This window comes from Pteropus alecto, unplaced genomic scaffold (genome assembly GCF_000325575.1).
Source record: "Pteropus alecto unplaced genomic scaffold, ASM32557v1 scaffold155, whole genome shotgun sequence".
Lineage (NCBI taxonomy): Eukaryota > Metazoa > Chordata > Mammalia > Chiroptera > Pteropodidae > Pteropus > Pteropus alecto.
The window spans coordinates 10,378,704-10,395,721 of record NW_006438113.1 but is presented as its reverse complement, the minus strand read 5'-3'; the positions used below and the strand labels follow the sequence as shown (position 1 = coordinate 10,395,721).

At 31.0% G+C, this 17,018-nt stretch overlaps 1 protein-coding gene across 3 annotated transcripts in view; it reads left to right on the top strand.

The window, feature by feature from the left end:
* The window catches only part of ADK (adenosine kinase), a 450,591-nt gene that overhangs the window by 204,769 nt on the left and 228,804 nt on the right, over nucleotides 1–17,018 (top strand). For all 3 annotated transcript variants that reach the window (XM_015592153.2, XM_015592155.2, XM_015592154.2), the window contains exons 5-6: nucleotides 446–618; nucleotides 3,486–3,594. In XM_015592153.2, the coding sequence (XP_015447639.2) occupies nucleotides 446–618; nucleotides 3,486–3,594 (282 nt within the window). The remainder of the gene's footprint in view (nucleotides 1–445; nucleotides 619–3,485; nucleotides 3,595–17,018) is intronic.

The window sequence follows — 17,018 nt, the reverse complement described above, 5'->3', positions numbered from 1 at the left end:
TACAGATGAAGTAAATGAGGCATAGAAATGTTAAGTAACATATTCTTTCTCATACAGCAAATAAGTGGCAGAGGCAAGATTGGAACCCAGACAGTCTTCAGTATAGATTCTTGGCTTTTAATGACATTGCTACGGTACTTCTATTGAGACTCACTATTATTTTTTCTGTATCAAGCCAGCATTGACCTAAGGTCTATTTGACTTGAAATTCTGAGTTCTTAACTACTATGCTCTATTTCTTTCCCCAAAAATAGTATAATAAGGTTTTATGTGGTTGTTATAGGAAATTTGTTATCATAAGTAGTAGTACAGGATTAGAATTCCATTCATAACAGCCACAGCTTCTAACAAAGTATCCCTTGTATGCCTCTGTCTATGGCAGAATACTGAACTATGTGTACCATTTTTCTGACCTACTAAAATTATTTATGTTTCTGTTTTAAAGTGGATGATTCAGCGGCCACACAAAGCAGCAACATTTTTTGGATGCATTGGGATAGATAAATTTGGGGAGATCCTGAAGAAAAAAGCTGCCGAAGCCCATGTGGATGCTCATTACTATGAGCAGAATGAGCAACCAACAGGAACTTGTGCCGCATGCATCACTGGTGACAACAGGTCAGTGTAATTCCGGGGAAGCCTGTACTAATTGGCTGTTTAAACAGTGGTAAAATCTGAATCCAATATGAATTTTGGATTTAGATCTTACGTTTATAACTGCTTTTAATATTTAAAAAACTCTTCTTCCTTTTATCTTTTTTCCTTTTTTTTTAATGGCCTTTGTTGAACCTGTTGTCTGCATCAGGCATAATGGAATGATAATTTTGAGATTATCTGATCTAGTCTCTCTTTTTATAATTAGGGTCAGAAAAGGAAAACATTTTATTCAGTGTCTTATAGCTAGTTTCTTCCGAACTGGGATTAGAAAGAAATACTCTTTTCATTGTATCCTGAGATTGGAATATATGTATTTTGTAATATATATATAAAATATTACATTATATCCAGTCTCATAGGAATTAAGTCATCTAAAGCATTTCTGGCAAATAGTCATTCATCCATATGAAACAACTTCAGTCATGGGTAATGCACCAATCAAGGAACAACCCATTACATTTTTACATAGTTTTACTTTTTAAAAATTCTTCTTTATATGAACTTTGACTATATCTCTCAGGGCCCTCAATGCATTGATTGGTTGTATTTGTGCCTTTTGCAGCTACATGAATTTCTTCTTCAGCACCTTCATACATTGCTAACAGCATTATTACCATATTGCTCATCAGCATAGGCTTTTTCCTCCTTTGCAAGGGAAAAAAACAACCTAACTTTTCTAGCCGTTATATTGTTAGAATCGCCAAAGATGAGCCTTGTTTAAATAGTAATTCACTAGGAATTTTACATTCATTACAGCTAGAAATATTTAGTTTGTCTTCCTCCATTCCCCATCTCCCTTTCATTTCCTCCTTTTTTATTGCCTAATTTTCTTCTTTTATTTCTTCCCTTCTCTCGCCCTTGTTCCATTCTCCTTTCTAACCTCTTTCATTTTTGCTCACTCTTTGACTTCCAGCAAACATATGTTAAGGACTTGACACTACTCTGGGCAGTAGTCATCAAATAACTAAAATACAACTTTCAAAAATAATTAGAATGCCAAAACCTTTTAAACCTGTCTTGTAACTTTATTTTTTGGGTGTAGGAACATGTTACGATTTTAAGGCTTCAATAAATAAAATCATCCATTGTTCACACATATTTGAAATTTACTTATTTAGACCTTTCCCCTTTTCAGCTTCTCTAACACCAACATTAATATTCAGGTGCAAAGTTTTCCCATTAGAGAGAAAAGGTCAAGTTTTACCTCTGACATCACTCAAGCTAGAGTAAAATTGACAGGTTATTTTTGTATGCTAAATTGCTATTTTAAAGAGCAGTTATTATAATATTAGGTCCTCTAGATGTCAACAGCTTAATTTATATACTAATTTTATGGTTATGATGATCAATATTGTTGAAATGATACTGGAAATCAGAAACATGGGGAAACCCTCTATATCTAATTCATTATCCAAACTGTAGAACCTAATAGATTTGGATAAATTGTTTTAGAGAGGACTGGTAACTCAGTACCACTATCCAAAACTCAGGAATCAAAGAGTTTAGATAATGCAATATTATTCTTAATCTATCTTCTCATTCTCTAAATTCTGACCCAAATACATTTGGATAGTAAGAATACTTGTGGGTTTTTTTTTTTGTTTTTGTTTTTAGAAACTATGTAGTTTCCTATCAAAGAGTAGTTTTATTATTAAAATAGAGTTTAGTAGCTGGTACCAGAAGTGTTTGCTTTTACTTTATCAAAATTTTGCTAGTCATGATTACTAAAATATTTTTTATAAATTAGGACTAATTATTCTTAACTTTAGAATATAGTTATTGGCATATGCATATATTGATGCACATTACTCTTCATTTGTTTAATTGAACATAAACAGATGTATCTTCTGTAGTCAACTGGCATGTGGATGAGTAGAAATATGTTTTGGAAGAGAATCAATTTATTCTTTTCTTAACAGAGGAACCAATCATGTTTTGGAAGAGAATCAATTTATTCTTTTCTTAACAGAGGAACCAATCATAGTACCACAATCTCAAATGATGAGATGATATATTTGGATTTTTTTAACCATAACTGTTACCATCGATTACAAAAATGAAAAATTGTCAAGTTTTTTAACTTCTGAGTCAGAATGAGGAGGGCAAATTTTTATTAATTTGTATATAATGTAAATGATTATTTTATTAAGTTTAATCACTAGGCAATAACAAAAAGCTCTATGTGGTACTTGTAGCAAGATTTTATTTTTTTAAATTTTTTAAATTTTTATTTTTTTTACTTCAATAGCTTGATTTATTAGACATATATAAGTATAAAATTTATTAAAATATACACATTAAAATATGCTTTGTAAATTAATTTCACATAGTAAATATGGTCTATATTTATATGTATGTTTTGTAAAATTAATCTTGTACTTGACTTTATTAAAGTCAAGTAATAATAATAAATACATAGTATGTTGATACTTAAAAACTGGTTTTTATTTGCATATTTTTTATGTGATGGCATTGTAGCTTTTATTTCTTAACTGCATTTTGAACTATTAAAATGTAGAAAGTAGATAATCTTATTTAAGTATCAAAAGGAAACTTAAAAGCCACTTGCTCAAAATACTGGGTGGCATTTAGAACAAGGATTAACATCTCTTTATTTCAAAGGCAACATAGAAGTCTCAAAAGTTCTCAAAACAAAATTTTATATACATTATTAAAATCAATATACAGTAGTTTTTAAGAATTAAAAATGTAAAAAATTTGTGAAAAATTTGTTAATTAACCGTATAGAAATACCTGGCAAGTTTGCAGCAAAAGGAACAAACTGTTTACGCAAAAAAAAACCTACTTGCTTTTTGTTGTTGTTTTAGGTCCCTTGTAGCTAATCTTGCAGCTGCCAATTGTTATAAAAAAGAAAAACACCTTGATATGGAGAAAAACTGGATGTTGGTAGAAAAAGCAAGAGTTTATTATATAGCAGTAAGTATTTACCTAATTCAAATTTCTTGTGTATATTTATAAATTATAGTTGTTTGCTGATATAAATTTTTAAATAATTGTCTTTTATGCTGCAAATTATTTACACATCTCAAAGCATATGGTAGGTTCACTATTACAAATACAGAAGAGAAATATGATCATTTATGGAAACATAATTTGTATTACTTTCAAATCTACCTCTTTTTGGATACATTATGCATAATTTGTTAACCAAGTATCAAATTCTGTATTAAATCAGTTTCTTAAGATCTTTTGAAGTAATTCTGCAAATTTATATTTTATATTGTTAGGCTACTTGTGTGGGAAAATATTAGTAGTATTAAATATTTACTGTAAACAATTTGAGCTTATTTGCCTAAAAAATCCTAGTTGCTATTTATTCCATAGTAATTACCGTGACACCTTTTAATTTAATATTTCAGAAACATTGATCGTGACAAATCTCATAAATCTGGGAATAAGAGCAGCATGTAATTTGAATTATTAAATCTTTTGGCATAAAAATAATTGGTTAAGAATTTATTTCTAAAATAAGACTGTACTAAAAATCCTCCTGAATTAACCACACCATGAATACCTTGTTTTTATTTAATATGAGTTAAATGTGGCTAATCACAAATAAGTAGATACCTATGAAAAAATCAAAAGCCCCTCATATGCATATAATATATGGTTTTGACATAACAGCTGCTGCCATTCACTACCTGAGCTGTGAAATAGCTGTTAAGACGTGTAAAAAATTGATTACCTAGTAAGAACATGCTTATTGAAAATATAATTATTTCTTGCAGCCTGGTGTTAATGTCTCCTACAGCATGTTTATGTGCACTGCTGTAGGCTTTACAAGGTTGTTATTGATTCCTCTGTATAGCAAACCCTACACTTTTTTATAACTGTCATAAATGCTTACATTGAGAGGATTATATAGAGGAAAGACATGTTACCTACGCTTTCTGCCCATATGTGAGAAAACATTGCAAAAATTAAAAGTTTTCCTCTCAATTATCTTCTATTTTATTTTATTTCTCAAAATGGTCTTTTTTTTTTCAGTTAATACCTTGGTAGCATGTTTTTGTACCGTGGTGCTTTTTGTACTATTCTAAACCATCTTACATTGAAAGTCTGATTTTCAAAGAGCACATGGCTTAATTTTTGCATTATTTATGTTATTTATATTGACTATGAAAGGTGACAATATATTATGATGGAAAAGTATTTTTAACTGTTACAATTCTGTGTATTTCAATGTATAGTAGTAATTGGACCCTGAATTATAAACTAACTTAGAAACAAGTCATAGTTTTAACAGTTATGCACATGTAACCTATTTAGCCAAATTTGGGTGAATGGAATTTTTATAGCAGCATAGACCCAACTTGCAAACAACTCATAGTTTTAACAATTATGTGCCATATAACACATCTAGCCAACTTTGGGTGAATGGAATTTTTATAGGAATATTAACTATACAAGTGCCATTTTGTATAAAGTGTGAAGTGATTAGTTTTGGTCAAATTAATAAAGAAAATTTGATTATTTGTTGAAACTTGTGTAGTATATTCAGCCAGAAACAAATATCAAAATGGATTCTTGTTGATGTCTCTGATGATAGCTGTTAGCTCTTAGCTGCTATTTCAGCAATTATATAAAAAAAAGAATGCTCTTTTACATTGCTACGTAAATCTACAGTTTGCTCAGAGTTTGGCTATTTTAAAATAGTTCTGAAAATAGACTCATATTGGATACCTGGGATTCTGTTATTCTTGGTGAACGCTCAACAAATGTTTATTTTGCTAACAACAAGGGCATAATTTTTTTCATTAAAATCTGTGAAATCTCTTCTGAAATGTAATGTTATTTCCACAAAGACATTCTACAATTCTTTTAAATCTTTAATTCCCTTTGAGCACAGAGTATCCAGTCTGGTCTTTTCTTAGCATAGGCTCAAACCAGAATTTTAGGTTGAATAGATATATTTATACTTATTTTATCAAATCCTCTATACTTTCAGGTTCTATAAGGTCAGCAATATTCTCACATCATCATGATAAACTTCTGAGGTTTAACAAGTCGAAATTCTGGGCGCTCTTCAATTCCAAAAAGTTCTTGATCTAAGGAAGCAACTCAGTATATTGATTCAATAAGTTTCCAAAATTAATACATCTGTCTGCATTATGTAAAATAAACCGAATCCTCACATTGAGCAATCCTTCTTCCCTTCCCATTATTCCATAAATTAGTAATGGTCATGAGCATTAAGAAAATTCAAAACTTTAATCATTTTCTTTGTCATATAACACAATGAGCTTACAATGGAGAGTTCACATCTTTCCTAATTAAAAAAAGAAAACAAATGGAGTATGCATATACCAACGTTCTTTTTTGGTTTAAATAAAATGTTAGCATCTTTTTTTTTTTAACCTTTATAGTAGGTGTCTCATTAATGGCATATAAACTCAGTTTTTCACGTTTCAACCGAATTTCTTGTTAGGAGGTGATTAGGGATTACCGGTTATGTGATAGATAATTACATTATTGAAAATAAAAATCTTGGGTACTCTTCACCTTAATATCAGATTGGCATATCTTTCTTACAAGAAATATTTCTTACAATAGCCCTTTAAGACTGATATTTAAGATAGGTTTAGGAACAAGGTTAGGAAATCAAGAGACATTAATTTTTCTAAACTATGTATTTCCTTTTTTAGACAAAGTGCCATGAAAAATGAGAAAATTAGCACTCAATGTTTCAACCTGCCTCTTGATTTTTCATAGTTAAAGTTTTATTTTATTTTTACATTTTCAGTGTTTAAACATTTGCATTCTGTTCTATAATCATAATTCTTACAGTCTTAATTCTACATTTAAATGACTTAAATGCTTACAAAGTACTTTACTCCATTTCCCTTATTCTTTTACTGTTTAATTATCCCCTAATTGGCTGCATTTTATCATCAAGCATTTCTACCCCAAGGAAGGACTCAGAGCTTCTTTCTTCTTGAGTTTTTATTTACTTCTTGTTGCTTTTATATATATAAAAACAACATGTCTGGTATAATATTTTGTGAAACAAAGTATTCTATAGACATTACTCCATTTCCCTTATTCTTTTACTGTTTATTTTAATTATCCCCTAATTGGCTGCATTTTATCATCAAGCATTTCTACCCCAAGGAAGGACTCAGAGCTTCTTTCTTCTTGAGTTTTTATTTACTTCTTGTTGCTTTTATATATATAAAGACAACATGTCTGGTATAATATTTTGTGAAACAAAGTATTCTATAGACACGGTTTTATTGTCTTGTAGCACTTTTTATGGGAAATCTAAGCCCAGGTGATTTTTATTATTGGTGTTTTTTTGTTGTTGTTTCTTTTTTTCTGCTTACTTTGGATTCCTTTTGCTCTTCTCTTCCTTCTTCCCCTAATCCCAGCCCCCACCCCTCCATCTCCCCACCTCCCTTCAGCTTTCTTTGTTTCTTAAAGTGGAAGAATAATTCATTGATTTGAGACTTCATTTCTACTATAGATGATTAGTGCTATAAATTTCTCTAAGCATTGATTTGGCTTCCTCCCACAAATTTTGATATTTCATATTTTTATTTTCATTCAGCTTGTAGTACTTTTTACTTTTTGTTTTCTTCTTTGACTCATAGGTTATTTAGAAATGTGTTGTTTTCTAAATGTGGAGATTTTGCAGAGATCTTCCTTCTGCTACCATTATGAATTTGTATGCTCCTCATTGCAATGCTATCAGACTTTTCAAGTACTTTTTTAGTTTAGTTTTATTTTTTTCAATTATAGTTGACATACAATATTATATTAGTTTCAGGTACACATTATACAACACAGTGATTAGACATTTGTATAACTTATGAAGTGATCATCCTGGTAAATCCAATACCCATATGATGCCGTACATAGTTATTACAATATTACTATTTTCCCCATGCTGTACTTTACATCCCCATGACTGTTTTGTAACTACCAATTTGTATCTCTTAATCTCCTCCCCCTTTACTCATCCTTCCACGCCACAATTCGGCAATCATTAAAATGCTCTCTGTATCTTTAAGCTTGTTTCTGTGTTTGTTTGTTTATCCTGTTCTCTAGATTCCACATATAAATGAAATCATATGACATTTGTCTTTCTCTGTCTGACTTACTCCACTCAGCACAATACCCTCTAGGTCCATCTATGTTGTTGCAGATGGCAAGACTTCATATTTTTTATGGCTGAGCAATACCATTGTATATATGTACTGTCTCTTCTTTATCCATTTGTCCACTGATGGACATCTAGGTTGCCTCCTTATCATGGCCGTCGTAAATAATGCTACAATGAATGTATGAATTCACATGTCCCTTTGAAGTATTATTTTGTGTTTCTTGGATAAGTACCCAGAAATGACATTACTGGATCCTTCTTTGTCTCTTCTTATAGCCTTTGTTTTAAAGTCTATTTTGTCTCATATGAGTATTGATAACCCAGTTTCTCCTGCTTGCCCACCCTCCTCATATTCATGAATTATCTTTTTCCTTCCCTTTACTTTCAGTCTGTGTGTGTCTATTCATCTGAAGCGAGTCTTTTTAGGCAGCATTTGTAATCGGATTTGTTTTCTTCTCCATTCATCTATCCCATGTCTTTTGATTGGAGCATTTAATTCATTTACATGTAAACTAATTGTTGCCAGATATGTAGTTATTGCCATTTTATTATTTCTATTTTTGATTTTTTTTTCTTCTTCTTAAAGAAATCCTTTTAACATTTTTTGTAATACTGACTTGGCGTTAATGAGCTTTATCTTCTTCTTGTCTGAGAAGCTCTTTATCTGTCCTTTGATTCTAAATGATAGCTTTGCTGGGTAGAGTAGTCTTGGTTTAAGTCCTTACTTCTCATCACTTTGAATATTTCCTGCCAGTCCCTTCTGGCCTGCAATGTTTCTGTTGAGAAATTAGTTGACAGGACCTTTTTTTTTTTGTCATTGGGATATTTATACCATTCCAACTTAATGTGATTAGTGATATGGTTAGCTTTGAGTTCATCATCTTGGTACATCATCTCTAGATGTAACATGGCAGACACCTCCAACCTTGGCTACTTTTAAGATTTTCTATTTATTAGTGATTTTGATCAGTTTGGTTATGCTGTGCCTTAGCTTATTATTTTTTTTCATATTTCTTATGATTAGGGTTTGTTTAGCTTCTTAGAGCTGTGGGCTTATAGTTTTTATTTTGTTTGGAATATTTTCAATCATTATTTCTTTAAATATGTTTTCTGCCCCAACATTCCTTTTGGGCCTCAAATTACACACATATTATGTCTCTTGAAGTTGCCTTGTAGCTCAGAGATACCACCTTTTTCATTTTTGTGAATTTTTTTCCTCCGTGTGTTTCATTTTTGATAGTCTTCTGCTGTGCCTTCTAGTTTACTAATAGTTTCTTCTTTAATATCCGACCTGTCATTAATCCCATCCAGCGTATTTTTTATTTCATTTGTTTTTTTCATATCTGGAAGATTGATTTACATATTTTATTTCTTCCTGTCTTTACCTAACTTCGGACATATAAAATACTATTAAAAGAACTGTTTTAATGTCTTTTCTTGTTAATTTTAACATCTGTGTCAATTCCAGGGTAGTCTGGAGTAGTTATCTTCCTCATTAAGGATTCTATTTTGCCTCCTCTTTGTATATCTAGTAATCATTGGCTATCAAAACTTTTTGAGTGCAGGTTATCTTTGTATTATTATAAATCTAATTGAGATTTATTCTGAGATGGAATTATGTTACTTGGAATGAGTTTGGTGCTTTTGGGTCTTTCTTTTGATTTGTTAGGTGAGTCCAGGATGGTGCTCATTCAGTAGCAATGGCGATTTTGATCCTTAGGAACATTTGGCAAAGTCTGGAGACATTTTTTATTGTGATGACTGAGGGTTGCTACTAGTAGATGTAGAACAGGAATGTTGCTAAGTATCCTGCAATGCATGAGGCACCACCCCACCACAAAGGATTATCCATTACAAAATGTCCATAGAACCAAGGTTAAGAAACCCTGGTCTAAAATGAAATATTCCCTACTACCAAAGCAAGACTTTCTTGTATTCTATTAAATGACCCGTTAATTCTAGGTTTTCTGCTCTAGATGGTGGAATCAGACACTGTTCTCAGAGATATGTGTGCCCCAGGTACTATTCCCTCAGATCCTTTTCCCTCTAATACTTTTAGATGATGGTTGGTTCCCAGGCTCTGATTTGGTAATGTTCAAGGGAAACCCTCTGCAGATTTCAGAGTCCTTGGTAAAGCTTTCTCTGCTCTGGTTTTCTAGCCTCTGAACTATTACAACTCTGGTCTTCCTAGGTTTATCTCTTATTTCCTCAGTTCACTGGTCTCTACTCCAGTTCCTGCTTCTTGTGCTGTAGCCTGGAACTTTCTCAAGGCAGTAAGCTAATTCAAGTTTATGCCCCCTCTAGGTGGCTAACTATCTCTCAAAGATTACTATTTTTCATTTTTGATGTCCACTGTCTGGAAAACCATTGTATCACTCATCCTGTCTGTTTTTGTTTGTTTTTGTTGTTTCAGGCTGGAGGATAAATCTAGTTCCTGTTTCTTTACTGTCTTCTGCCTTGCATTGTTTTTTGAGATGAAGTCTGTTATCATTCTTATCATTGTTCCTCCTTATCTAATATATCTTTTTTTCCTCTGTCAGCTTTTAAGATTTTCTCTTATTTACTGGTAGTAAGCAATTTTATAATGATGTACCTTGATGGAGATGTCTTTATCTTTCTTGTGATTGGGGTTCATTCAGTTTGGAAATTTTTCTGTAAATAAATTTTCTCTGCCTTTCTCCATCCATCTTTGAGGACTCCACACCATTTGAAGCTCTCCCATGACTCAGTGATGCTCTTTTCAATTTTTTTATCTCCTTTTAAAAAACTAATTACTATTGCTATGTCTTGACATTTACTAATCATTTCTATTGCAATGTCTAATCTGCCATTAAACTCATCCAGTGTTTTCTTTTTTAATCTTGGACATAGTTTTTATCTTTGGAAGTTTGATATGGGCCTTTTTTACTCCTGCCATGTCTGCTTTACATATGCAGGTTGCCATTTGCCATATTTAACTTATGAAATATAGTTATAACAACTTTTTAAGGTCCTTGTATACTAATTGTATCACTTTTTTTTATTCCTGTTTCTTACCTTGGCTTTGGGTTGTTTCCTCGTGCACATATGCTGAAGACCCATGCAGATCTCCAGAATTCTCATTTTGTACCTCTTTGTTCAAAGCAGCTCTCTTCTGTTCAGTATTCTACCCTTGCATGTGCTAGGCATCTTGGTCTCACTGAGTGGAGACTACTAGACTCTGTTTAGGTTCTCTCTGCCTGGAAACTCTCCAGGGAGTAAGTTTGAGTAATTATAGGGATCTCCTTATATTGTTCCTCCTGTGATTATTGTCCACTGTCTGAATATTATTATTTCATTTTTTTTTTTCTATTTTCATAGTTGTTTAAGATGGGAGTGTAAATCCATTCCTCATTTACTCCATCTTGGTTAGAAGTGGAAATACTTTGGTTGACTTTGCCTTTCCCATTTTTAGATGACTCTCTTTTTTGGCAAAATTGCCTAACTTTTTCTTTGAATTTGAACCTGTTACTAACTTAACCATGATTTATGTCTGTCTATTGTTGTATACTGACTTTTCCTGGAACAAGGTATTTATTTTAAACTGCAGATTTAGTTCTCAGTTAATCTAGTTAGTTCTGTCTTTCCCTGTACCCAAATTTTATTTTTCCTTCCTTGAACTATTAGAATATCTGAATGACCAAAACCATTACTGATAAATGTATGTAGAGAATAATCAAGTAATAGCAGAAATCCCAAGTTGTGGTGAGAAATTAGTCTTAAGGTTGATTCAACCTCAATAACTCTCCAAAGTAGTATTTTAGATTCTCTAAAATTATCTAATGCTCCCATTTTATCACATAAAAATAATTTTTAAAGTTTTCAGTAATATATAGCTGTTCATTTATGTATAATTACTAATGTTGCAGTCATTTTTTCTAATATTTTCAGTCATCTCTTTATAGTATTTTACATTACTTTGTGAGTACAGTAGGATTTCACATAGAAATTTATGCATTATTTCTAATAACATTTTTTTATGAGAAGAAGTTTCCAAGTTTCAAATATACTATAAAGCACAAATCAGCTTTCAAGTTTAGGCTTATTATAGGGAGAATTTTAAACTTTGGAGATTAAGCAGATATTTAAGAAGTAGGTTTAACAAAAGCTTTTGGTACTTTGTGACTTACTTTGCATAAACTTAGTTAGCTGCGTGTGTACCACCTTTTTAAAGAGTAAAAATTAATTACTATAGATGGTAGAATAGTGAATCATAGTTTGTCATTAATTGTCTGAGAATATGGGGCTTGGAGTTTGAATTTTCCTTTGGCACCTATGCCTATTTTCTTCTCTCTGTGAATTGTCCAGTTCTCGTGGCTTATTACAGATCTTTTTACCTGTATTTATTTTATAACTCCATCCTGACTGCTTTTATCTCTTTTCAGTCTAGAATCTTACCATTTTGGGATATACAGTTTTTATGAGGGTAGGATTTTCAACTGTGACTGATGTTTGCTTCTGGGATAAAGGGAGGTATGATTATAGGTGAGTAGAGGAAATATAATTTGGAGAAGTGTATAATCTTGGAGGAAAGGAATAGAGTTCGTACTTGGAAAGAAATATGAGTATAAAGAACAAGTAATAATCAGTAACAACTATTTGGGTTTTACATGTCTCATATTGTGGCCTGGTTCGGTTTTCTGTTAAAATTCTTAATGACACCATATATAATAGTTTATCTTAGTAGAACTGTTATTTAGAATCAGTTACAATTAAATATTTTTGTCAGTAATCTGAAAGCAATAATTAAAATCCTTAAAATGAGGTGTTGTTGTAAATTGTAAGAAATCTAGTCTAACAAATCATATATTTGAAATTTACATGTTAGAAATGTTTTCAAAAACATTGAATAACAAATTAGAATTAATGTATCATGAGATATGATTGCTATTTTTTTAGAATTTGGTTACCTTTTGACAATATTTACTAAAACATATGCTTATGTAAAACTTGATTAGAAATTATAAAAGATTATTTTGATAATGCTCAAAATTTAATATATGTCATCTGGTATGATAAGCTCTATCGTGAAAAGATTTTTAAAAGGTTTTAGTGAAAGTGAATGAATTTGTCTTGTAACGATAACCTAATAGAAATTGGAGTAATGTAAAAAGAAATGAAAGGTAAGTATTAATATATATATTTGAGATTTACTACCCGCCCAAACCTCCTCGTTTGTACAGTTGAAGAAGTTTTAATAACATATGGACAATTACTTAAACTCATTGCCTTAAACCATATTAGACCACAGCAAAAGCCTTTGTAATGTCATCCTTTGAAAGCCGTATTTTATGTGTGTGTGTGTGTGTGTGTGTGTGTGTTATGGTGACATTGGTTAACAAAATCTAGTAAGTTTCAGGTGTACAATTCAACAGTAAGGAATACATATATTGCATTGTGTGTTCGTTCACCACCCTAGTTAGATTTCTTTCTGTCACCACATATTTGACCCCTTTTACCCCATCTACCTCCCCTTCAACCCCCCACCAGGTTAACCACTAGTCTATTGGCCATGTCCATGAGTCTCTATTTGTTTATCCTGTTCATTTGTTGTTTTTAGGTTTATATTCCACAATAAATGATACGTGGTTTTCAACTTTTTGAAAGCTATATTATAATGAATATACTTTGTCAAAATAAGTAAATTAATAGATTTTTTAAAAATGTAAGCTATTTTGTGAATGACAACTGTTTTAATAATGTCACAGTTGTTTGTAAAACATTTAGATAGAATTTAAAGCAAATTTGGAATTTATTAATTAATTTTTCTAATATTCTTCTGAAATTATTAAGAGGTAACATGTTTGAACTACTTCTGACTTTTCATTTTAACGGTGTTCTAAATGCAGTTTTCGAACACATATATTGGAACTCTCGTTATATTGGTCAAATGAGTGATCACCATTTGGCTTTGTGCCTGCATTTTTGCTCAAGTTTTGGATCATCCTGTTCTGGACTGCTTCATTGACTTCATTAGGGATTACCTATGAATTATTAAGCCTTTGAAAATGTCCTTACAGGTGGCTTTAACTATTACATTTATAAATAATGAGAAGAAATATGTGTGGTTTTATAAATTTTTTTCTATCTGGAGCATTTCATGTTTGTGTATAATTCCTGGCACTTAGTATATACAAAACCATCATTCAGGGGTTTAGATTTTTGTGTGCCTATTTGACATCCCTTCAAGTAAAGCCCAAAATTATGTGGAAAAGACATCTTTCTTTAGCTCAGATATAATATAGAGATACAAGAAAAAAACTTAATTATGTTACTTCTTAAATATTAGCATTAGAGTTTAATTTTTAATTTAAAAATTTTTCAAGATGATATTGATATTCAGTAAATTATACAAATGATTATTGTTCTTCTTCCTCAGTAGGGACAAGTTTTTTATTCTTGCTAGAAAATTTTTCAAATGAGAGTATGATTATAGAAGTTCTATTTGAATTCATTTCCAGTTTGTCTAGAATTATTATTTTTTTTTGGCAGGTTAAAATCTAACAGTATCATTTTTTAGTGATACTAATATTTTGTGATTTTTATAGATGTATTATTTTATCCAAGCCAGGTAATTTACTCCTATATTCCTATAATTTTTCTTAAGTCTCTTTTTTTGGCAGCTATCAAAAGTAAAACTCTACTAAAAAGGGAGAATCTGTGGACTATTAAAGTAAGTTTTTTTTTAGTTAAACAGAATTATCTTTTTACTTACCTAGTAGGAGTAAGATAGTATTGGTGAAAGAAGCTTTGAGTTCTAAAGATAAAGACTGGAAGTTTTTGTGTTTTAGACTTATGGCATTATAATGAAGGCTTGGAATTTTATGTGAAGTTGGAAACCACACTATGTGCTAATTGCCTTAGAATGGTAAGAAAATAAACATATGTATAGAACTTAGTTGTTAAGACAGTAGGCCCTTATATAGAGCTCCAAATGAATTAACAAACCATCTACTGAGATATTTCCACTTCCATTTACTTTATTTATATATTTCAGACCAATCAGCAATTGTTTGGGAAAATGAACTGTTTACCAAATCTCTTTAATAAACATAATTAAGAGAGGAAAAATTTATAAATATTATGATGACAGTGTACATCTTTATATGCTAGTTGTCATATCTTTGAAATTGTATACAAACCGGACATAAACAGTCTAGTATCTGTAGAAGTCTATCTGTTTGCCAGCATATTTACGTTACACAATATAGAATCTCTATAGGTTAATATGGTTTAACCCATTTGTTCTGTTTTCTCTATCTTTCTAGATAAATAAAATTAGATTTAATCTTCTTATAACGTCTTTTTTGAGAAATTTATATGCCATAAAGGTGACCTGTTTATATAATTCGATGATTGTTAATATATTTACAGAATTCTGTACCCTTCACCCTAATCTAGTTTTAGACCATTCACATTTCCACAAAAGGAAACTTTGTACGCACTTTGTACTCTCCATGGCCCCTGGATTCAGTCTTGTAGCCACATCTCATAGTAGTTTCAATGATATCCAGGTATTATGGCTACAAATGATATAATTGTTTCTAATTAGATAAATTATGAATTCACATTTGTTGACATATGTTGTGGAAGTCATAAATCTTTTGATTTCTTGCTGTTACCTACTTCTCTTTTACACTTTCTCTAAAGAGGGTCTTTTAAGCTTTTGTTTTATTTGTTCTAGATATAATGTTTTGGGGTCAGTTCTTTAAAATGTCAGTTTATTTTTCTGATTTGGGTGAATGGTATGTAGTGGATGAAGTCTGGTTTTTTTTTTAAAGCATTTGGTAAAGTAGATGAAAAACTGAGAAAACAGTTTTTTTCTTTTCTAGTACTTACTTAAGGCAAGTAGATATACATCCATATTTGCTATTACCTAATTTCAGACAAATACAGGTTTCTCAGCTATGCAGTAGGGCTCGTTTGACTCTAATCTCTTGTGTCTATCATGTGTTTTCTCTGTACTCCTTTGAAATAGCTTCTGGAAGCAATAGGGAACCCTTTGGAGTTACAGGACATATTCATATTATTATTTTCACTGATACTGTCCTGATATAAATTAGGAACATTAGCAAATCCTAAATAATTGAAGATGTTAGAAAGATAGATTGCCGCTTTTCCAAATTACATTTCTCTTGTCCTCTGTACAGATTGCTAGTACAAGTTTTCCTTTAATTGTGATAACTCCTTGAATACTTTTCTCTGTAACTCGCATCTTCCCCTGTAATAACCTTGCCCCAAATATCTGATTTTTGTTCAACCTCCCAATCCTGACTAGTCATTTTGTTTATCTGAGTATTTCTTTCTTCATTGTAGAAAGAATTTAAGATCACCTTGCATTATTACATTATTTCTAGGTTTAAGGGACTTTACAGAAACAGTCACAATCAAATAAAATATAGAATAACCCACCAAAGTTTTTAGTTCATTTTTTCCAGAAAAGTACACATATAATAAAAGCAAAAGAGCATCATATATTCCATTATTCATTCTTAAAAAGTAATTATTTTTATTGATACTTAGCTTCTTGTTAACATTTATTTAACTTGACAGCTAAAATAAACTAAATCGACTCTTTAAAATATAATTTTACTTATGAATGTCAACTAGCATCTCTCAGGTACGTTGATATGCATACTGTAGTGGTTTTTAATCTTTTCTCAGTTTTGAACCCTCCCAGAAAAATTTATTTACTTATGAAATTTTCGTATAGTTTTTCGACATTGATAGATTTCAAAAAATTATTTTGCTAATTTCTGGAGTCTAGGTCAAGAACCTCTGTAACAGTAAATAGTGAATTAAATTGAAATATAATTCCAGTTATAGTTCCATATTAGAAAATGCCTATTCTGGATTTCTGATTGTGACTGTATATTTGCTTTTTCATATCAACCAAGAATTGCTTTTTGTAAAAATATGTTAAAGTGGGGAATCAGACTCAATGGTGAAATTATGTGTTTTAGTGCCAGCAATAAGCAGAATTCTATAAAATCATTTAAATATCTTTAATTCATTTGCTCTCTTCTAAAAATATGTGTTTTTAACTACCTAAATATAACCAAAAACCTTTTAATGCTAGTGCTTTTTAAAATAAATATTCCCTAAATGTCATTTTTATTTCAGTCTGTCAAGGTGGTCGTTGTGATGTTTTCTGGTAGACTGTAGCATTTTCACTTCCTCAGATGAGCTGAATTGGGGCTATACTTTGTGGAAAGTTTTT